Consider the following 21,228-nt stretch of genomic DNA (forward strand, 5'->3'; position numbering starts at 1 on the left):
CCCCCCCCCCCCCCCCCAGCCCCCCTCCCCCAAGCCTGTAGCACTGCATGGGGTTGCTGTGACCCAAGTGCAGGACCCGGCACTTGGCCTTGTTGAACCTCATACAATTGGTCTCAGCCCATCGATCCAGCCTGTCCAGATCCCTCTGTAGAGCCTTCTTGCCCTCGAGCAGATCGACCCTGCCTCCCAACTTGGTGTCATCTGCAAATTGCTGAGGGTGCACTCAATCGCCTCATCCAAATCATTGATAAAGACATTAAACAGAACAGGGCCCAACACCGAGCCCTGGGGAACACCACTTGTGACCCACCACCAACTGGATTTCACCCCATTCACCACAACCCTCTGGGCTCATCCAGCCAGCCAGTTTTTTACCCAGTGAAGAATACACTTGTCTAAGCCATGAGATGCCAGCTTCTCAAGGCGTATGCCATGAGAGACAGTGTCAAAGGCCTTGCTGAAGTCCAGGTAGACAATATCCACAGACTTTCCCTCATCCACTAGGCGGGTCACCTGGTCATAGAAGGAGATCAGGTTGGTCAAGCAGGACCTGCCTTTCGTAAACCCATGCTGACTGGGCCTGATCCCCTGCTTGTCCCGGACTTGCCATGTGAGCGCTCTCAGGACAAACCCTTCCATAATCTTCCCCGGTACCGAGGTCAGGCTGACAGGCCCGTAGTTCCCCGGATCCTCCCTCCGACCCTTCTCGTAAATGGGCGTCACGTTGGCAAGCCTCCAGTCCTCTGGGACCTCCCCCGTTGACCAGGATCGCCGATAGATGAGGGAGAGCAGCTTGGGAAGCACCTCTGCCAGTTCCCTCAGTACTCTGGGATGGATTCCATCTGGTCCCATAGATTTGTAAGCATCCAGATGGCATAGTAGGTCACTAACTATTTCCTCCTGCATTAAGGGGGGGGGGAGTATATTCTGCTGTTCATCCTCACCTTCCCGCTCAGGAGGCAGAGTACCCTGAGGATAACTGGTCTCCCTATTAAAGACTGAGGCAAAGAAGGCATTAAGTACCTCGGCCTTTTCCTCATCTCTGGTTGCTACGTTCCTTTCCGTATCCATTAAAGGATAGATATTCTCCTTGGGATTCTTTTTACTGTTAACATATTTGTAAAAACATTTTTTTGTTGTCCCTTACAATAGTGGCCAGATTTAGTTCTAGCTGAGCTTTTGCCTTTCTAATTTTCTCTCTGTATGATCTAACAAGATCCCTGTACTTCTCCCAAGTTGCCCGCCCTTTCCTCCAGAGATGATAAACTCTCCTTTTTTTCTTGACTCCTAGCAAAAGCTCCCTGTTCAGCCAGGCCGGTCGTTTTCCTCAGTGGTTTGACTTGCAGCACATGGGAATAGCCTGGTCCTGAGCCATTAAGATGTCCTTCTTAAAGAATGTCCATCCCTCCTGCACCCCTTTGCCCTTCAGGACCGTCTACCAAGGGACTCTCTCAACCAGTGCCTTGAAGAGGCCAAAGTTTGCTCTCTGGAAGTCCATAGTGGTGGTTTTGCTGACCACCTTCCTTGAATCACCAAGAATTTAAAATTCTATCATTTCATGGTCGCTAAGCCCAAGACGGCCTCCGACCATCACACCTCCCACCAGTCCTTCCCTGTTCGTAAACAACAGATCTAGCAAGGCTCCTCCCCTGGTTGGCTCACCCACCAGCTGTGTCAGGAAATGATCTTCCACACACTCCAGGAACCTCCTCGATTGTTTACACACTGCTGTGTTGTATTTCTAGCAGATGTCTGGAAAGTTAAAGTCCCCCACAAGGACAAGGGCACACGATTCTGAGACTACTGCCAGCCGCTTGTAGAACGATTCATTCAAGTAGATGGTAGTTGAAAGTTCCTGCTCTTACCATGCCTCCATCTGCTATGCTGGAATTGCTCTTTGGTGTATTACATGTGGCCGAAGTGGGAAGAGGAGAGGGGGACGGCAGCCATGCCATGAAGGAAACTTCACTCCTCTGGGTGGGATTAGTCCCTCAGCAGCGGTTCAGGAGCGTGGCTGTCCTGCCAACCCACCCCAGCCATGGCAGGACTGCAGGCCTCGGCCACTCGCCGCACCTCCCCGGGCGCATCCTCGGGGAGCAGCTGAATTTAAACCTGGCCTTGCTCCATGTCCTGCACCAGCCCCGGCAGTCCGCTCTGGTGTTCCCAGCTCCACTGAGGATTCGCTCTGGCATTCAGGGCAGGTTGCCGGGGCTGAGCAGGTCACTTTTTTTAGACATGCAGGGAGTTTCCGAAGTGCATGCCGGGGATGTCCCCTTGTCCCCGCGCTCCTGCCTCTGTAAGCAGGGGACTGAAAGCAGCACGGATCTTGGACATGTCCTGGGGTTAATGTTTGTGCATGTGCAAATACTGCTGCAGATTGTTGCCAGCCTCTTTTATTACTGAAGGGAGAACAGCTGATTCCTGAAATCCTTCCTAGTAAAGTGAGCAGGCTGGGTTCTGTACGTATGAACACCTGTTTAATTTCTCTCCACCTCAGGGTGCCTACAGCATTCAGGCTAATTGCTTGTTGCCATCGTTTCCGGAGCATGTTTATCTAGCCTCCCTGGATCAGCTTTGAGCAGTGCCTTTTGTTTTCCCCCCTTGAATGCATTTAACTTGGCCAGTCTTGCGGGTTGCAGGACCTAACATTCAGTGTTGCATCCCCTTTGGGGCTTCCCGTTTTGCAGCCTGCCAGCTGCGTTTGGCCCTCATGATCTGGTGTGATAGCAGAATTGCTCCAGACAAGCTTTTTCCTCCCGAAAAACCACTTGTCTGATCTGTCTGGATGGAGTGAAATGCTTGTCCAGCATTCTATAGCTTCAGAAATGTCAGTGAAGTTACAGAGTAGGTCTGAAGAGGAGCACAAACAGCTGCTGCAGAGCAGCAGTGGGGTTGCAGATGATGCCATCTCCTCCCTTCCAGCCCTCTCCCACAGCCCGCAGAGGTTGCTGGAAGGCGATGGTTCCCGCCATCGCCCAGAGGTGGATGAGACATGCTCATGCGGTTCCCTTTGCAGCTTCAGGTGCTGCTGATCTAAGCAGCTGTGGCTCAGTGAAGCTGGGGCTTTGCGTTGGAGCGGAAGAGGAGAGCTCGTAGTGCTTGCAGTACTAATGCTGAGGAAGCCCAGCCCTGACCCCTGGCAGCTGCCTGCACGCTGGGCAACACAGAGGTGGGAATGCACTGCCACATTTCAAGGCATCAGCCTTGTATGTGACGGTGGATTATCATCAGAAAGCTAATAGTAGGGCTGCCTCTTTTCTCATCTCTCTGGTCAGGGCAGCTGTTCTAGCTAGTTACTTAGCAATGCTGTCTAAGGAGACAGCAGTCTCCATCGGAGATGGGATGGGCAGCAAAGGTATCTAAAAGCAATCTGCTGCAGCACAGGAGCCAGAGCCCCTGTGCTCAGCTCGGAAATGACTGGGGTGGGACCAGGTGGGGCTTTGCTGTCATTGTAAAGACATTGCTCTGCCTGGGGAGGTCATGTCTGGGGGCAGGAATGGGCTGCCCCTGCCCCACCAAGGCACTGACGATTTTTCTCTTTGCAGACTCACTGGCCAGGCCCAGACGAACTGTGTTCACCCGGGCGATCGAGGGCTGTGATCTCCACTGGCAGGACAGCCACCTGCAGCGTATCATTAGCAGTGACTTCTACGTGTCTCACTCCTACCAGCGGGAGGGCGAGAGCCTCCTCTTCAACTCCCAGGGGCAGCCACTGTGGCTAGGTGAGCATCCAAACCAGCAGCCCCTTGCATGGCCTGGGTGAGTAGGGTTGCTAGTGGAGAAGAGCCACCCAAAGCATCAAAGAAGCTTTGCTGCCCTGGGTCCCTGCAAACTTCTGCATCCTAGACTGAAAGTGCCTCCCTGGCCCTTAGCCTGAGGATTAGGGCAAGCAGAAGAACTTAATGCCCTCCCACACCCTAGCCACAGTTCTTATAGCAAGGCTCCCAACCTTACAGTCTGGGTTCCCCTTGGACGGCTTGAATCAGGCTTTTTGTGTCCTCTTTCGTCCTGCCAGTGTTTGGCTGTCCCCAGTGCAGGCTCTCACTGTTCCCAGTACAGCGGGACTGGACACTTAAAAGTCCCTTGAAAGTTGTCTGGGAAGCACAGCTGTATCCTCTGGATTTTTTCTTTCCTGCTCTTACCCTCTCTTTAGGCTTCCCTGAAAGGCAATTAGCAGACAGTACAATTAAGCCTTGTATGAGCTTAAGGCATACTGGACCAGTCAAGCCCAGTACCCTCCGGTGTTGTAGACCTTTAGTCCACGTACCTCAACCCATACAACTTCTCTGCTGCAAAATCATGACCCTGGGCAGATCTGCAGACCCTTGACAACTATGTATCTGGGATGAGAAAGAGTGAGATGAAGGGCTTGGGGGGTACCTGGTGTGGCTGTCAGCCCTCAGACTGACCCCAAAATGGGAGACGCAAGCCTCCCACATCTCCAGGTGGGTGGATGCCTCATCCCTCCAGCCCAAGAGGTGAATGTATGGACATGGAACAGGTCAAAACCCACTACTGCACTGTTATCCGTTCCAGGAGCCAGGGTCTGCCATCACCCAGCCAAATGGGAAGAGAATATTTAAAATCACCCAGAGATGTGGTTTCTGGAGCAGCAGGCACAAGTTGCTATTAAGGCTAGGGGATAAGTTAAAAAGGGTCCATGTGAAGGCTGCTGGTACACCTCTGCTAGCTTAGCTGGAGCAGGAGAGGACATTTCTGCTCTGGGAAGCTGCAGGCAGCAGATTTCCTACCTGTACAGCCATAGGCAGCGGTGCTGGGTTAATGCTTCCATGGACTCCATCTGGCAGGGACATGGTGGCCACAGCTCCCCTGTCCCTAGCATAATCTGGGTTCTGGAGCCCTTTGGCCCAGCTGGTTGGTGCATGTTATTTTTCTGATGTATTTGTTGTGATTTTTGGATTTTGCGCTTTCACTTTCTTGGCACCCCTTTAGGGACTCATTGCTGGGAGAGGAGTGCAATTTATCAGCAACTTCCAGTGATGAATTCAGGGAGAAGCGGAATACTTCATCCATTTAGCAAACGAATAGAGGGAGCAACAAGAAGCTTTTTTACAGATGTGTTTGTTCTGAACTTCCTCGTATATTCCTTGCAGGGTGACCTTTGGGACGTAGAAACCCCATTTGTGGAGGCGGTTGTCTGCATTTCCAAAGCTTTCTGAGCTCTTCCAAGAATAGATATTATCCCTTTACCATAATTTTAGATCTTCTGTGTTTGCCTTTCCACACACACCCCCCCCCCACGTTGGTGGGACATTTTGCAAGAAAATGGGATTTTCGCTGCTTGTTATGCAGCATGTCATGTCATCTGCTCCTGCTAATTTCTCGCTCAGTCATAATCCTCTCCACAGTTGCTTGTGATTTCAGGTGAGCAATGAGCAGCAGGAGCAGATGAATTCCTAAGCAACTGCAAGTCTTGGGGGGGAGTTTCATGCAACTGTTCCTAATAATAAAACACAAGGTAGGAGAGCTGCAGAAGAGATAGGCTGTCTGCAGAGCTCACTCCACGGAGGTATTAAGGCAGTGGTTCAGAACATCACCCCAAATCTGCCAGGGCCCCAGCGCAGTGCTGGATGCACAGCCTCACCCCATGTATCATCACCTGTGCCATGAGAGCAGGGAGAGGTGTTGGATGAGACGCCAAGAACTGTTTGGATGCACAGCAATGAGAGAAATCACCATAAGCCATGCAGATTTTAGAGAAACGAGCGGCAGGGTTGTAACAGCCTGTGTTTGGAGCCATCGTATTGCAGCAATGGCGTGTTGGAAATGCTTCCATTAGATAAGGTTTGTGGAGGTGGGGATTTGGATATTGATGTGGCTGCTGTGGGTTGAACATGGTAGGAATCCCATTAGTATTGCTAGGAGCAGGGAGAAAGGGATGAATTCAAGACCGAGCAAGCAGGAGTTTAGCTGGGGTGTGGGGAAGGGAAAATGCCCTGAAGCTGTCAGGTTCTCTACCCCCATCAGTACCATCCCGTGAATTTCTGTGCTCCTCTGGCTCAGCCATGCCCCCGTGCTTCTCCTTGCCTTGCAGAACATGTCCCGACAGCCTGCGCTCGAGTGGATGCCCTGCGCTCCCACGGCTATCCCAGAGAAGCTCTCCGACTAACTGTTGCCATAATCAACACCCTGCGATTGCAGCAGCAAAGGCAGCTGGAAATATATAAGCATCAGAAGAAAGGTATGAGTAAAGCTATGGGAGAAGCGTCTGTGAGGTCTAGCTGGGGTGTCCCAGCTGGTTGAGAAAGTCTTCTCCATCTCAGAGAGTAGTGCTGCCCCATCCAGAGCAGCAGAGGTTGACAGTGGGCAGCGCTGTATCAGAGAAACTGATGCATCTGATTGCTTGAGCCAAACTGCGTTGGTACCCACCTGCTAAGGACAGAGAGGTGCCCACATGCTGTCTTGGGACTACTGGAGTAGGGGTGTTCTTGTTCCCACTGTTGCCGTGTCTGGTTGCCTGCAACGATTGCACAGGCGATGGTGGGTGATGCCTGCATTAAAGAGGAGCTGCTTGTCTGCAGAGCTGCAGTAACTGGCTGTCCGTGCTACCTCCACATTGCATTCACTGAGTAAATTGTACTAGGACACAAAACCAGTGTTTCTCCTTTTGCAATTGCAGTTGGCAGAAAGCTGGGGTCAGTTGCTGCAGTGCTGCTGGTGGTTGCTGCCTCCTGGGCCTTGCTAGCTCAGCCAGCTTGAGATTGTCAAAAGATGGAGCTTTTAAGACTCACTGGGAGTCTTTGTCATCTCCAGAGAGATTTCTGCTTGTGTTTTCAAAACATTCAGGCTACCATTGCAAATGAGTCCATAAGCTGCAGGTCTTCTTTATAGACTCCATCTTGGGACTCTGCAGCCTCTTGTGTCCTCCTGCAACAGAGAACAAACCACTGCATCTTATGTGGCCTTGGGGACACCTTTTTTTGTTGGGTGCCTGCTCCCTCTGATGTCTGTGGCAGCCTGCAGGGTGGCTGCTCTGAGCTGTTCCTTGCCCTCGCGAGCTACCATGCCCAAGCTGGCCCTGGAGGTCCCCATGTCCCAGCCCTGTGGGATAAGAAAAGGCCTTTGGTCTCTGAGACCTCTCTGGATGCAGAATGTGTCTTTGAATTCCTCATTTGTAATGTCTTTCTGTTCCCTTTTTTGCAGAGCTGCTGCAGCGAGGAGCAACAACCATCACCAACTTGGAGGGCTGGGTAGGCCACCCTCTGAACCCCATCGGCTGCCTCTTTCTCACCCTGACTGAAGCTTGTAGATTAGAAGAGGAAAATTGCCTTGAAATTTCAGGTATCGAGCGCTCCTCCTGGCTCCCTTCCCAGGGGCTGCGGCTGAACCAAGCCCGGCAGGCAGACCCTGGGTGCAGGTCTGGGACTGGGGACTCCTGGGCTCCAAATCTCCCTCCTCTCTGCCTTTGCAGGAGCAGCCAGGGCAGAGCTGCAGTGCAGAGAGGGAGAGTTAGTGCCCTGAGTTTTCCCAGCCTTCAGGGTTTGCAGCCAGAGCAGAGCAGGAGAGCGGCTTAGCAGAGCTGGGCCAAGGCATGCTGTTCCACGGGAAGGCTCTGGTGTCAGCTGTGCACACTCTTGCACAGGTCTCAGGTCTCCTGCTTCTCCTAGTGAGAGCAGGAAAGGAGGGTGAAGCCCACATCTCCCATAGGAAGCTTTTATCTATCATCTCTGGGTGACTGGAGGCAGACAGCAAGGGAAGTGTGGGTCTTGCTTCTGAAGTTGAGAGTTTTTTCTTTCTGCTGTGGTTCTGCCACCTTGAAAGGCTCTTTTAACCTCACTGCATCTCTCTCCCTCCTTCCAGATGCTGGGGACTCCAAACCCCCAGTGTATCAACATGTGCCCATCGCGACCGGCAGCCAAGACAGCGGCGAGTCCTACCTGTCCCTAGCCTTAGAGGTGGCCCTGATGGGGATGGGTCAGCAGAGAGTGATGCCTGAAGGTCTCTATGCCCAGGACAAGGTGTGCCGCAATGAGGAGCAGATCATCGCCCGGCTGCAGGACCTGGAGCTGGACCCGGTGCTGGTGCAGACCCTGCGAAAGCAGTGCATCTTGCTGCTGGAAGGTGGGGGCTTGGTCCATCTAGCTGGCTTCTGTGTCTTTGCTGAGTGTTGGTAATGTCTCTGGGGTGCCCTTTCCAAGTATACGCCTGGCTGACCCCATCCTTGCTTCTTCCTCTGTGGGTGTTGTGCTGAGTCTGTAGGATGACTGCTCTGTCCCATCATCTGCCAAAGCAAGGGTTTGTTGACATCCTTGGAGTGAGACTGCCTCAGAGGCATTATGGAGAAGGGTGCTCAGTTTCTGAGAGTTTTTGACCTGAACGGGTTTTTAGAAAAGGAAAGAGCAGCCCTTTGCCCTACATCCAACTTGAGTAACGCACCAGGGAGCTGCTGAGCAGATCCTCAAAGCTTTGGGGTGGTGCAAACCCCGGCCACAGATCCTGCTGTAGTAATTATGGCTGACAGGCTCTGCTTCTGCCTAGGTGGTCCCTTCAGCGGCTTGGGAGAAGTCATCCACCGTGAGAGCGTCCCCATGCACACCTTTGCCAAATACCTGTTCTCTGCCCTGCTGCCCCACGATGCAGACCTGGCATACAAGCTGGCTTTGCGGGCCATGAGGTTGGTGCATGTTTTATTCTGTCTCTTCCCCCTGTTTTGCCTCTCCCCTGTGCTCCACCAGGAAGCCAGGACGCTTTGCAACCCTAGAGCAGGGGTGAGAGCGGAGGCAGGCTTGGAGCTTGCCATCCCTGGGATCTTGTGCAGCGTGTAGGGCCACCCAGGCACAGCAGCAGTGCAAAGAGACTCTTGCACTCCTTTTGGGTGATTCCTGGTTTACAGGCCCCATCTGTAGGGATTTGCATGGGTTTGACAATGTCTGCTGGTCTAGCGCTCCGCCCAGCCCCTCGCCCCAGGCTGGACCGCCACCTGCCTGTCCTGGTGACAGGCGTTCTCTGCCGGAGCAGGTCCCAGGCAGGCATGGTGCTGTCATCTGCCTTCTGTCTGCCAGGCCTTGGGCACCCTGCAGCCCTCTCTGCCTGCAGGAAGGGCTGTTATCCTGGCACAGATGGGCAGATGATTTGCCACAGGCTCCAGGATGTCGCAGAGTTGGGTGCAGAGCACAGTCACACTCTGTTCTCCATTAAAGCCCAGCTCTGGACTGGGGGCAGGGCTGATGCCAAGAGCTGACCCATCTCCCTCCTTGGTGCGTAACACACCTCAGACATCAGCCCATATACTGCAGTTTTTTTGGCAGGGGCTGGATGGGTCTTGAAAAGGCTGGAATTTCCCAACTGAGTCAATGCTTGAAGAGCTGTCAACCCCAGAGCATCCCATTGCCCTCTCCGTCTGACACCATCTTCCTTGCAGCATTCCCTTGATGAAATGGGCCATCTTTCTCCAGTGCCGAGGGAAATTTTGAAATCGCCCTGTCCTGTGAAGAGCTGCTCAGAAGGACAGCCAGACCTAAAAGAGCAGCCAAGGGCCTCTGCAGTGCATTCCGAGCAGGAATGGGACTGAGTGCCCTGGGGGTGCATGTTGCTCCCTCACCATCTGTTACTGCCCATCCCCTGCTCCCAGGTGGGAGCCCCTGTGTCGGGGTGTCTCTGACCTAGGCTGGGAAGGTTGGGCTTCTGCTTCCCTGTGGGTACCCCAAGCCTGCAAGTGAGGAAAGCAGAGACAGTTGGATGGTCTCCATCTCCAGGGGCACAATTTCCCGCCTGCACACCTCAGCTGGCTGTCAAGTTGGTGCTGGTATCACTGACTCAGGGGTTTAAGAGCCAACATGGTTTTGTCAGCATGACTGGCAACGTGAGGCTCCTGCTCCCCTTCCTTAGGCTTCCTTCTCCGCCAAGTTTTCCAGGCTTTTAGGTATCCCCACAAAAGCAGGTACCCCAAATTGGCTGCGGGGGGCCCTGGGGAAATACGGTGCTGCTTCTGATCATAACCAGGCATTTTAAGAAGAACCAGATGATAAAACCAGGAGTTCTGCTGGGTGCTCTGACATGAAAGGAGCAGGGAGGGAGGGGGAATTTTGTCTCTTTTTTTTTTTTTTTTTTTTTCTGAGGCTTGTGCTTTTCCTTACAAGTTTATAAATCACTTCACGGATCATTCTCCTCCTTTCAAGTAGGTCTGAGATTGATCCCCGTGCCCATGTGTTGAGCACGCAGCCTCGGGAGCCCCCACACGTGCATGGCAGCAGGAGGCTTTCAAAGGTGGTGCTGTGGGCAGCTGCCTGCAGGCAGCCCCTGCCTCGCTTCGCCAGTGTCTCGGGGAGAGGGGGTGAAGCCGGGGCTGGGCTGGGGTCTGATGTTTCCTCCTCCCATTTGCCCTTCAGGTTGCCCGTCCTGGAGACCACAGCACCGTCCGGTGATGTGACTCACCCCCACCACCTCGTCTCGGTGGTCCCCAGCAGATACCCACGCTGGTTCACCCTGGGGCACCTGGAGTCGCAGCAGTGCGAGCTGGCCTCCACCATGCTCACGGCAGCCAAAGGTTGGTGGGGGGGACCAAGGGTGATGGGACAATGCTGCACAAGACCATTGAAGGGATTGTCCTGGAGAAAAGAGGGGGCTCCTGCTTCTGCTCCCTCGAGCACTAGCAGAGACCAGCTAGGTGCCCTACTGGCAGCCTGCCATGGACAGGGCACGGTGAGCTGGCCTCGGAGCAGCCCACCAGAGTCCGGGATCTTCGGGGCTCTTGTCCCAAAGCGCCTCAAGGCTCGTGGTCCAGCAGGAGGTGCAGGCAACCCTGCAGGGATGCCAACCACAGTCCTGCGGATCCTGGCTAGGGCCCCTGGGTGATGCTGGACCATACCTGCCCTGCAGCATGATCAGCCGCCAGGACAGCTAGCCCTGCCAGACGTGTCATGGGTTCATGCCATGGTTTAGTTTGAAGCTGCTTATCCTTTTACCTCTGCTTTGTCTCTGCCTGCCCTGTGGTAATGATCTTGCACAGGCTGTAGAGGAGAAGACCTCCCTGTGCACCAAACCACATGTGGCTTTCAGCAGGGCTGGAGACGGGGATGGCTGGGACAGGGTCCCAGCCATGGGGGGCTCATAAAACACCTCCTTGCTGGTCTCTCAGGCCTCCTCAGTTCCTACCGAGGCACAATGATGAAGGCAAGCACGGCCCTTTCATTAAACATCACTCTGTCCAGAAACCAACCCCACTGGGACAGTGAGTGCCTTGTGCCCTGTGATGGCTGGTGAGCTGAGCCGTTAGTGCTGCCCGCTGCTGTCCCGCATGGTCTGCAACAGCCTCCAGTCCCCAGTGCTGCCAGCCTGATGGGGAAGGCGCCACTTCCCTGGTGAGGTGCAACGTAAAGGAGCCATCAGAAAGCTCTAGCCTTGCTGCCTCGGCAGCCTCTGCTCTCCTTCCAGCCCTCCTCTTGGCTACTTTTCCGGGGCTAATGGTGTCCTGCCCCTGCCTAGCAGTGCCCTGATGGAGAGCTGGTACCTTAGTTTCTTCTTGTTAGGTAGCTTATCAGTTTCTTCTCCCTTCCAGCCCTTAACAGGAATGAGGTTTTTATGCCAGGGGTTTAGGGCTGTTGGATTACATATGTTTTTCCCACTGTCCCTTTCCCTGGGTGTTCCCTGCCGCAGCATGTCCTGATGCGATCCTGCGTCCTCGCAGCCTCTCTCGCCCACGCCCCTGTGAGCCATTTTAGGGAGGCTTGGATTTTGGTGGCGGTGCAAGCGGCTGCTGTGGGTGGCAGGCGATATCTTTAGCTATTAGTCATCCGAGATGTCTCTCTGGGCCCAGGTGCAGTGCTAGGTTTTTCATACTGCTGTGCGTTACTTGGTTTTCTTTGCATGAGGTTCATCTGCTCAGTTTATGACTATGGGAGTAGAAATGGGAACCTGGAACAAAGCAGAGGGACCTGATGTGGCACGTTGGCATCTCTGGCCTACACTCACGCCAAAGGTCCCTCTCCTCACCCTGTGTCCCACAGGGGCTGACAGAGGCATTTCCCAAGCCAGATCAGATGTAGGATCATGATACTAATATGCCTTGGTGGGTCTCTCTTCCAATATCCTGCCCCATCTCCTAATGCCATCACGTATCCTTCTAGCATCCTTGGCCTCCTGTGGCAGGAGACCCACAGCATCACTGGGTTTTGTGCCAGGAACCCCCTTCCTTAGGGGTGTCTCGGCCGTGAGAGCTGTGTGCCTGATCTGGGACATCGGGGACCAAGCTGCAGTGAGTCTGGGTGACCCTGGCCCAGCCTTTGCTAGCCTTGCAGAGGGATGGGACTTGCTGGGCAAGACAGTATGTGTGCAGCAAACAGCTTTTCTTCTTCTTTTTAATGTTCCTAAATGAAGACTGACCTTTCTGCAGCCACTCAGCACTGGGCATCTCCCCAAACCCCTCCTTTGTTGGGAAGAGTCTGCTTTACAGCTGCCAAACTTGAGCCCAGGATAGAACATCCAGGTGCCTGGAGATGTCTGCTAATGTTCCAGGACGTGTCTGGGATTGCTCAGGGTTGTTTGTCCTCTCCATGAGAGGATGATATTGAGTGAAGATGGGTGCTGTAGGATGTGTCAACCCCTGGGGAGGACACCCCATTTTGCTGTTGGACTGCAGGGCCTGATCCAGCCTCCCTGTGCATCCCTCCATGTGCATGTCTAGAGGGGCTGACCATGTTGAAGTGGCTGTTCACCACCCGGTGCAGGCAGGAGATGGGGCTTGAGGGCAAGGTGGGGGGAAGCTGAGCCATCTGACCATTCTTGCCTGCACCCAGGGGACATGCTGCGCCTACGCACGGTGCTGGAGGCCATCCAGAAGAACATCCACTCCTCCTCCTTGATTTTCAAGCTGGCCCAGGATGCGTTCAAGATCGCCACGCCAGCTGACAGCAACTCGGACACGACACTGCTCAATGTGGCGCTGGAGCTGGGGCTCCAGGTATGGGATGGCACTGGGGGTGCCAGTGGCCCTTCTGCCCCATGTGCTGCAGCAGCAGCACTGGTGATGGTCTTCCACCAAGCAGGTGGTCTCCTGGGGAAGGAGTAAACTCATCCCTGCGTGGCCCTGAGCAGGGGAGCTCAGCCCTGGGAGGTCTCTGTGCCCGCTGTGGTTTGGGTGGAGGTGAGGCAGCGCTGGGGAGCCGGTAGCCAGCTGGGCCAGAGGGATTTTTAGGAAGCACCACTGTGTTGGGTGGTCTCGTTGGAGCCCTGTGGGGCAGCCGGTCACCCTGAGTTTGCCTCACAGGTGATGCGCATGACCCTGTCCACCCTCAACTGGCGGCGGCGGGAGATGGTGAGGTGGCTGGTGACGTGTGCTACCGAAGTGGGTGAGTGGCTCGCCACACCGGGGGGGTCTGGCCCGCATGCGGTAGGAGTGGGGTGGGCACGGAAATCTTAGGGTCATTCATAGCCCTGGGCAATTGAGCTCTCCTGGGTCTCCCACTTCTATCTGGGTAACTGGATGCACCTCAGAGCACTGGCTGGCAAGGCTGGGGTCACAGCGGTGGTTGGGTTTGGGACTGGGACATGTCCCCTGTACCTGGGCCAGGCCAGCAGTGTTTGCTGTGCCCTGCAGCATGGCAGCGTGCCTGTCCCCCTCTGCCCTGTCCCTAGTGGGGCAGAGGCAGCAGCTCAGCACTGCTGTGGGCTGGCTTTGCACTGGCTCCAGGCACCTGGGGATTCGGAGCAGCCCCGTGATCCGAGCCAGGCTCCAGGGCTGTGCCATGACCCTGGTGTTTTCTTGCAGGGGTGAGGGCCCTGGTGAGCATCCTGCAGAGCTGGTACTCACTGTTCACTCCCACGGAAGCCACCAGCATTGTGGCGGCCACGGTGATGTCCCACAACACCATCCTGCGCCTGAGCCTGGACTACCCGCAGCGGGAGGAGCTGGCCAGCTGCGCCCGCACCCTGGCCCTGCAGTGCGCCATGAAGGACCCACAGAACTGCGCCCTGTCCGCCCTGACCCTCTGCGAGAAGGACCACATTGCCTTCGAGACCGCCTACCAGATCGTCATCGACGCTGCTTCCACCGGCATGACCTACACCCAGCTCTTCACCATTGCCCGCTACATGGAGCACCGGGGCTACCCGCTCCGGGCCTTCAAACTGGCCTCGTTGGCCATGACGCATCTCAACCTGGCCTACAACCAGGACACGCACCCGGCCATCAACGACGTGCTCTGGGCCTGCGCCTTGAGCCACTCTCTGGGCAAAAACGAGCTGGCGGCCATCATCCCACTGGTGGTGAAGAGCGTGCACTGTGCCACGGTGCTCTCGGACATCCTTCGCCGCTGCACCATGACGGCCCCAGGGCTGGCCGGCATCCCCGGCCGCAGGAACTCGGGGAAGCTGATGTCCACCGACAAAGCCCCCCTGCGACAGCTGCTGGACGCGACGATAAGCGCCTACATCAACACCACCCACTCCCGGCTCACCCACATCAGCCCACGGCACTACGGGGAGTTCATCGAGTTCCTCAGCAAGGCCAGGGAGACCTTCCTCCTGGCCCAGGATGGGCACATACAGTTCGCCCAGTTCATTGACAATCTCAAACAAATCTACAAAGGCAAGAAAAAACTGATGCTGCTGGTGCGGGAACGGTTTGGGTGAGCCCTGGCCCCCGCCATGCTCACTGGCAGGGTCTGGCCGCAGCACGGGGACTCGGGAGAGAAGAAGGAAGGAAAGTGGAGATCACCTTCCCCCCATCGGCAGAGGCTGCTCTGTTCTGGTCTTCTGTTTCTTTTTTTTTGTTTTCTTTCTTTCTTTCTTTTTTTTTTTTGTTTGTTTTTTTTTTAATTTTTTTTTTCTTTCTTGGATTTAACCATTTCACACGCTGAGAGGATCCAGAGATTCCTTGGGCACAAACCAAAAGGCAACCATGGGGAAAAAGGATGGTTCGCTCAGCCCCCTGCCCTCCCTTGCCAATACCAAAAGCTAACCTGGAAATCTAATACCTCTTTCCTGAAGGAAGCGGTCGCTGGAGGGATCTGAAGGTTGCAAAGTGCAAAAATCTTTAAAATTACGTGGGGAATTTAAAAAAAAAAAAAAAGAAGAAGAAAGAGCGAGCAAAGAAACGTGCGACACTAGAACCTCATGCGTCACCAAAAGCAATGGCTTCGCAGAGAGCTTCTCCCGCCCGCCCGAGACATGCAAACTCCTCTATTTGTGAAGATACTTCAATAAAAACAAGTTAAAGTAACTGTTCTCAGGGATTGCTTACTAAAAGTAACACAAAAAAAAAAAGCATTTATGATACTGTAAATACTATAGTATATGTGTCAATTATTAAATTGTAAAGTTATAATTATTTATAATTCTGTCTTTTATTTGGGGGATACTTGAAATTGTGGGCTGGGGCGATTATTTTTATTATTGCTATTATTATTATTATTATTATTATAACTATTATTTAAAAAAAACACACAAAACAAAACCACATACAAAAAGAGGAGGAGGCACGCGAACATTTCTCAGGTTCCCACGGCATCGTCGGCAGCGAGAAGGGTGTGGGGGGAGGCAAACGTCCGCTCGACTCGCAGCCCTGGGACGGACAGACGGATGGAAGGAGGAGTGGCAGCTCAGCGCTTGAGGACAGCAAAGGAAGGGACTCGGGGCGACGCTCGCTCGGACACACGTGGATGCTGGTGATGGAGGACACGAGCCCATCGCCTCGTACGCAGCCGTCTCCCAGCAGGCGCAGGGGTGCGAGGCGCCTGGGCGGGTGTGCGGGCACCAGGGCTGCCCGGCTTCTGGGGAGGGAGGGGGGGCAGGTGCAGCCGTGCCGCCTCCCTGCACCGTTCTGCTTCCCGGCTCTGTGGTGTGGCCAACGCTCAGCCCTTCCCGGCTTCGCCCCGCGGTAGGGGCAGACTCTCCAGCCCTGGGCCAGCAGCTCTTCGGTTTTTGGTTCATTTCTTTGCCAGCGGGTCGGGAGGGCTGGGGGGGGCCAGGGCCGGTGGCTGGACGGTGACTTGTAGTTAGAGAACGTGGGCTAGTTATCTGCTGTCTGGTTTGACTTTTCATTTTTTGGCAAGTGACTTGTGTCCGCGCTCCGGCCAGGAAACCAATTGTACTCGGTCTGTTGCCACCGAAATAGTGGTCTTCAACCAGTCTGTTTCTCTCTTTTTTTTCCTTCCCTTTTTTTTTGGTTGTTTTGTTTTTTTTTTTTTTGCGTGTGTGTATGTGTGTGTGCGACCTCTTCATCTGATGTTTAATAATAAAAGGGATGAACGTTACTACCTGTATCTCTACTGCCTTTCTCTGAAGTTGGAGGGGTCACCACGCTTGCTGGGCAGCCTGGTGTGGCGGGCAACGCAAGCAGAGCAGAGCCCCAGGGAGGAGGTGGCATCGCAGCCCCCTATGGTCCCAGCTCCTGTGCCCCGAGGGGGACGGAGCAGTGGCAAGGCACCCTGGCTGCTTCAGAGTGCAATTCCCTGCCACGCTCAGTGTCAGCAGGTTGGTGGCACTGCCCTGTCTGTGCTGGCTAGAGCAGTGTTAGCACCCATGTCTTGATCCATCCTACAGCCAGCCTGGACCACAGTGAGTGTGCTGCAGTGTGGGATGGCACAGACTCATAACCCAGGGTCCCCAGGTGCTGCCAGAATCCTGGGCTGCTTTCTGCGGGGTTTGCTGAGCCCAGGCAGACTTGGCCCGGAGGATCAGAGGAGGTGGGGAAGTGTGTGTGTGGAAAAGATCTCCAGGACCAGTGGGATGGTCCCAAAGAGGCTCTGGGAGCTGGTGGACGGTGATGGCGGTGCTAGGGCCCTGGTGTCTCTGTCACCAACCCAACCAGTGTGGCAGGGTGCTAGTGTCTGGAGGGCTCCTGCCACATGGCCAGCTGTTCCCAGGTGAGTCCTGCTAGGTTTCCCACCCACTCAGGGATGCCCTGGGTTGATGTCGTGATGCCTATTCCCACATGAGCATGACTGTGGCATGGTTCACACTGAGCCTGTGGCAGTAGTGGGCTGTGAGCCCCCAGCTCCCAGGCTGTGACCCTGCCAGCCTTAGGCAGCCCATCTCCCCTAGCAGGCCTGAGCACATCTGTAGTGCCAGCAGATGCTTACTGTGCTCCAGGCTCACATCCTCTCTTGCAAGCCCTTGGCACAACACCGTGCAGCCTGGCAGGGAGAAGCATACCCCCACACACTTTGCTGGCATCCCCCGTTTCTCCATCATTCTGACCTGCAGGATGGGACTCAGGGGGTCCCCGTGACCTCACATGCCCCACTGCCAGGCTGCCATCAGTGCCCATCTCCTCCAGGGCCATGCAGTTCCCCATGTCCCCCCCCAGCTAGAGCCACACGGCTGCTGTGGAGAAGGTGCTGGTTTAATGCTGCAGCCCAGCCTGGAGCAAGCCCTGTGACAACATGCTACTTGGGGTGACTGTGCCCAAACCAAAGTCCTGTCCCCAAGCCCCCAGGCTCAGCTGTGTTCGTTAATGTGGCGGGAATGAGCATGCACAGCCTCCACGAAGGCACCCACATGCTCGGGGTTCATGTCAGGGTAGAGGCCGTGGCCCAGGTTGGCGATGTAGCGTTGGGTCCCGAAACCCTCCAGCATCTTCTTCACCAGCTCGCCAATCTTCTCCTGTAGGCATGGTGGGAAACCATGTGTCAGCCCTATCCAGCCCAGGGTACTCCACCCCCACCAGTCCCCAGCCAGCCTGGGGGACTGCTAGGACATAAGCCAGCACTGCAGGTGGGGAAACTGAGGCAGGTGGCCTTTAACAGACTGGAACTAGCCCCCATTGCTGACAATGGCCACGGCTCACCTTGGGTGCGTAGAGAGCGCAGGGATCCAGGTTCCCTTGCAGGGTGACATCTTTCCCTGTCTGTGCACTGCAGCAGTGAGGAAGCAGGTGAGTTGTTGCATGTGGTGCAGAGGCTGGGGGTAGCCACGTTGCTGCAGCCCCTGCTGCAGGGTACACAAGACCCCTCACTGCAGCTCCTGGTTGCTGTGAGCTCCACATAGCCTGGGGGCCCAACTATCCCCACCTCTGGAGCAGAAATCTCCAGGCCTCCATCTCAGGATGGCTCAGGGCAGAGGAAGAGGTCAGTGTACCCAGCCCAGGGTACTGCCCAGGCACCTGAGCATTCTGCCAGACTCTTACCGAGCTTCCTGGGGCCGGATGGTCCAGTCAAGACCAACCACCTCGTAACCGGCACGGGCCAGGTCGCGCAGCGCGTAGTGCGCGTCCTTCGCAAAGATGATCTGGGGAGGGAGGAGATGGGCAGTAACTCTGCTATCGTCAGGCCCCTCTCCACCAGCTAGAGTGGGGGAGGCAGGTACCAGGGGTTGCACCCCTCTCCAGCAGCCCCCAGATGCCAGGGCCAATCCAGGCAGCCTTGACTCACCATGGGCACCAGGGGCAGCGCCTCCTCCTTCAGCTTGCTCTTGACAGCCTGGGAGATGTCTCGGATGTAAGGCAGCGCGAAGTCCTGAAACTGCTCCGGGCCCAGGTGCCCCGCATGGGACTCAAACAGCTGGAGCGCCTGCCAGGGACACAGGGCTGGAGAGCCATACCTCAGTCCCTCCTCCTCCTCCCAGAAGCTGGACCCTCTCTGCTCCCTGTCCCCAGTCCCTGCCTTCCTGCCTGGCCCTGTCCCCATGCCCCAGGACACACCTGCGCGCCAGCAGCCACTTGCCCCACCAGGTAGTCAGTGACGACATCGGCCAGCAGCCGCAACAGTCTGTGGCTTGCCTCGGGGTGACGGTAGAGCCAGCTCTTGGCCTTGGCCATTGTAGTGGAGCCGCCACCTTCAATCATGTAGGACATGAGTGTCCACTGTGGGAAGGAGAGGAATGGAGTGAGGACGGTGATGGAGACAGAAGACAACGCTAGGGGCCGGTCACAGTGCTGAAGGTAGGACCTGTGAGCACCCCAGAGTGTGGGGCACAGCTGCTCCTGCATTTAATGTCCCCCACCTATGCAGCCCTATAGCACCCACAGCTCTGGGGGTGTCATGGCCAGTGTCACCCCAGAAGAGAGAGCAGAGAAGCCCAGCTGGGAGGCCCACATGGAGAAGCCACATCACTTACAGGTGCCCCGGAAAAGCCGATGAGGGGCACCCTGCCCTCCAGGCTATGTCGTGTCAGCGTGATGGCCTGGAAGACGTAACCCAGCTCTGCGGTCACATCCACCTTCTGTCGCAGTTTCAGCAGATCCTCCACCTCCTTCAGGGGCTCTGTGAAAGTGGGTCCTTTACCCGGGACCATGACAACCTCCATGCCCAGTGCCTGGGGATGGGGGAGAATGGGAGAAGCAGGAATGGGGTGGCCCTGAACCCAGCCCTGTTCCCAGCTGCTGCTCCCTCCCACCAGCCATAGATCTCACCTGGGGCACCACCAAGATGTCGGAGAAGATGATGGCAGCATCCAGGGGAAATCGTCTGAGCGGCTGCGAAGGGGAAGAGGCAGCATCAGTGAGGGGCTTGGGACTCCCTCCCCATGCAGGACCCGGACAAGCACATGGGGCAGTGGGGTCCCCAAGGGCTCCACAATTTACTGGGGCCACCCCGAGTGGCCAGACCCAAGGTTTCTCGCCGTCCCCATCTGGGTGGGGAGAAGCAGGACACAGACCTGCTGAGGGATGCTCACCTGCAGTGTCAGCTCACAGCAGAGTTTGGGGCTCCGGCAAGTGGCAAAGAAATCCTGCGCCGCCCGGGTCTCCCGGAACTCTGCAAGGGACCGGCATGCGCGTTACGGGGTGCACACTGGGCCCCCCTTGCCCTGTTCCCCCCGCACACCTCTGCCTGCTCACCGGGCAGGTAGCGCCCTGCCTGCCGCATGCACCACACCGGGGTGTGCTCCGTCTCCTCCCCACGCGCCGCTCGCAGAAACGTGTCATTCTTCAGCTTGGGGAAGCCCTTGGGGCTGCGGATGAAAGAGCAGATACGGTTTGTCACCCATGAGGGCTCCAGGTGCCCCGCCGGATCCCCGCAGCTGGGGGCAGGGGGTGTCAGGGCCAGCGGCTTGTCCCCACTCCCCAGCCAGTGACCGCAGGAAGGGGCTTGCGCCCAGCAGTGACAAACGTGACGAATGCTCCCCATCATGGTCCAGGACCTCTTCCTGCTCAGCATCGTGGGGCCCTCCCCAGGGAGAGGCGATGCCCGGCCCAGGGCCCCGCGAGATTAAGTTATCGGGGCCAGCAGTTACTCCCGCCTGGAGAGACTTGGGGCCAGCGGGGTGTGGGGGCAGGCAGTCCTGCCACCGGTGTCCCCGGCCCCTATCTGTGCCGTGCAGCCCCCAGAGGCCCAGGCGCCCGCCAAGGTGGCAACCACAAGTCCCAACGTCCCCCCCGCAGCGTCACCGCCGAGGGGCTGCTGGAGCCTGGCCTGCCCCAGGGACGGGGACCCCGGGGAACCATGGGGAACGGCCAGCACCGTCCTGCTGTGATGGGCGGGGGTCACGGGGACAAAGTCCCCAAAAACTCCAGTGTGGGACCAGTGACTTCACTGCCACACCAGTGGCCCTGCTGATCCATCCCATTGCAGGGTCCGTATTCCCAGTGCCTCACCAGTGCAGGGTCATCCCCCCCCAGCGCCTCACCACTGACTCCAGTGCAGGACCCTGGTACCAGCACCATATCCCCAGGGCCACACCAGTGCCTCACCAGTGATGTCCCCAGGGCCACAGCAGTGACCCCAGTACAGGATCCCAGCGCCAGAGTACTGTCTCCAGGGCCGCACCAGTGACCCCAGTACGGGACCCTAGTGCCAGATCGCCGTTCCCAGGGCCACACCACTGTCCCCCGTGCAGGCCCCAGTTACTCACAGGAGCCGCTCGCCGCCCTCCATCCTGCTGCGCCGCTCCCCAGCCCCTCCGTTGCCTCCTGACACGGCCCGCTCCGCTCCGGCCCGCCCCCGGCCCGCCCCGCCGGCGCCGCCATCTTGCCGTAGCCCCGCCTCTCCGTACGCCGCCATCTTGCCCCGCTCCTCGCTCCCCGGTACTCGGTACGGGCGCCGCCATCTTGCCCTACGTCCGCCCCATCGGGCGCCGCCATCTTGCCTTGTCGGCGGGCGGGGGTTGCCGTAAACCCGCGAGTAGCGACCCCGCCGGTGCGGGGCTCGGTCGCTGCCCGCCGTGCACGGTACCCGGTGCGCGATGCGTGCGGGCGGGGAGGCGCCGCACCAGGTGCTGGGCCGGCTGCGGTTCCTGCTGCAGTGCAGCGAGTGCTTCCGCCGCGCCCGGGCGCTGCCCGCCGCGCTCTGCTACGTGCCGCGGGAGGTGCAGTACAAGATCTGCAAGGACCCC

At 56.6% G+C, this 21,228-nt stretch overlaps 3 protein-coding genes across 4 annotated transcripts in view; 2 read left to right on the forward strand and 1 right to left on the reverse strand.

Annotated features, from left to right (window-relative positions):
• The window catches only part of ZSWIM5 (zinc finger, SWIM-type containing 5), a 112,455-nt gene extending 96,995 nt beyond the window's left edge, over positions 1–15,460 (forward strand). Inside the window, exons 6-14 of the mRNA XM_010582720.1 lie at positions 3,546–3,722; positions 6,056–6,202; positions 7,165–7,302; positions 7,822–8,082; positions 8,500–8,635; positions 10,350–10,507; positions 12,756–12,919; positions 13,226–13,307; positions 13,727–15,460. Of these exons, the coding sequence (XP_010581022.1) occupies positions 3,546–3,722; positions 6,056–6,202; positions 7,165–7,302; positions 7,822–8,082; positions 8,500–8,635; positions 10,350–10,507; positions 12,756–12,919; positions 13,226–13,307; positions 13,727–14,589 (2,126 nt within the window). The 3' untranslated portion in view covers positions 14,590–15,460. The remainder of the gene's footprint in view (positions 1–3,545; positions 3,723–6,055; positions 6,203–7,164; positions 7,303–7,821; positions 8,083–8,499; positions 8,636–10,349; positions 10,508–12,755; positions 12,920–13,225; positions 13,308–13,726) is intronic.
• A 1,828-nt stretch (positions 15,461–17,288) lies between these two features.
• On the reverse strand, positions 17,289–20,828 carry UROD (uroporphyrinogen decarboxylase). Of its 2 annotated transcripts, XM_010582468.1 has the most exons (10): positions 20,749–20,828; positions 19,736–19,848; positions 19,573–19,652; positions 19,310–19,372; positions 19,015–19,212; positions 18,599–18,760; positions 18,330–18,467; positions 18,086–18,186; positions 17,747–17,813; positions 17,289–17,562 (listed from the first exon to the last, which is right to left on the reverse strand). In XM_010582468.1, the coding sequence occupies exons 1-10, from the start codon at positions 20,769–20,771 to the stop codon at positions 17,398–17,400; spliced, it is 1,110 nt and encodes a 369-aa protein (XP_010580770.1). In that variant the 5' UTR covers positions 20,772–20,828; the 3' UTR covers positions 17,289–17,397. The 2 variants fall into 2 exon arrangements, with proteins under 2 accessions (XP_010580770.1, XP_010580771.1); XM_010582469.1 differs by lacking the exon at positions 19,015–19,212.
• Positions 20,829–21,078: 250 nt separating this feature from the next.
• HECTD3 (HECT domain containing E3 ubiquitin protein ligase 3) overlaps positions 21,079–21,228 on the forward strand; it is a 10,323-nt gene continuing 10,173 nt past the window's right edge. The window contains exon 1 of the mRNA XM_010582470.1: positions 21,079–21,228. This exon is cut by the window's right edge and continues 180 nt beyond it. Within this exon, the coding sequence (XP_010580772.1) occupies positions 21,079–21,228 (150 nt within the window).

The sequence above is a fragment of the Haliaeetus leucocephalus genome, unplaced genomic scaffold (genome assembly GCF_000737465.1).
Source record: "Haliaeetus leucocephalus isolate CR32 unplaced genomic scaffold, Haliaeetus_leucocephalus-4.0 Scaffold848, whole genome shotgun sequence".
Taxonomy (NCBI): domain Eukaryota; kingdom Metazoa; phylum Chordata; class Aves; order Accipitriformes; family Accipitridae; genus Haliaeetus; species Haliaeetus leucocephalus.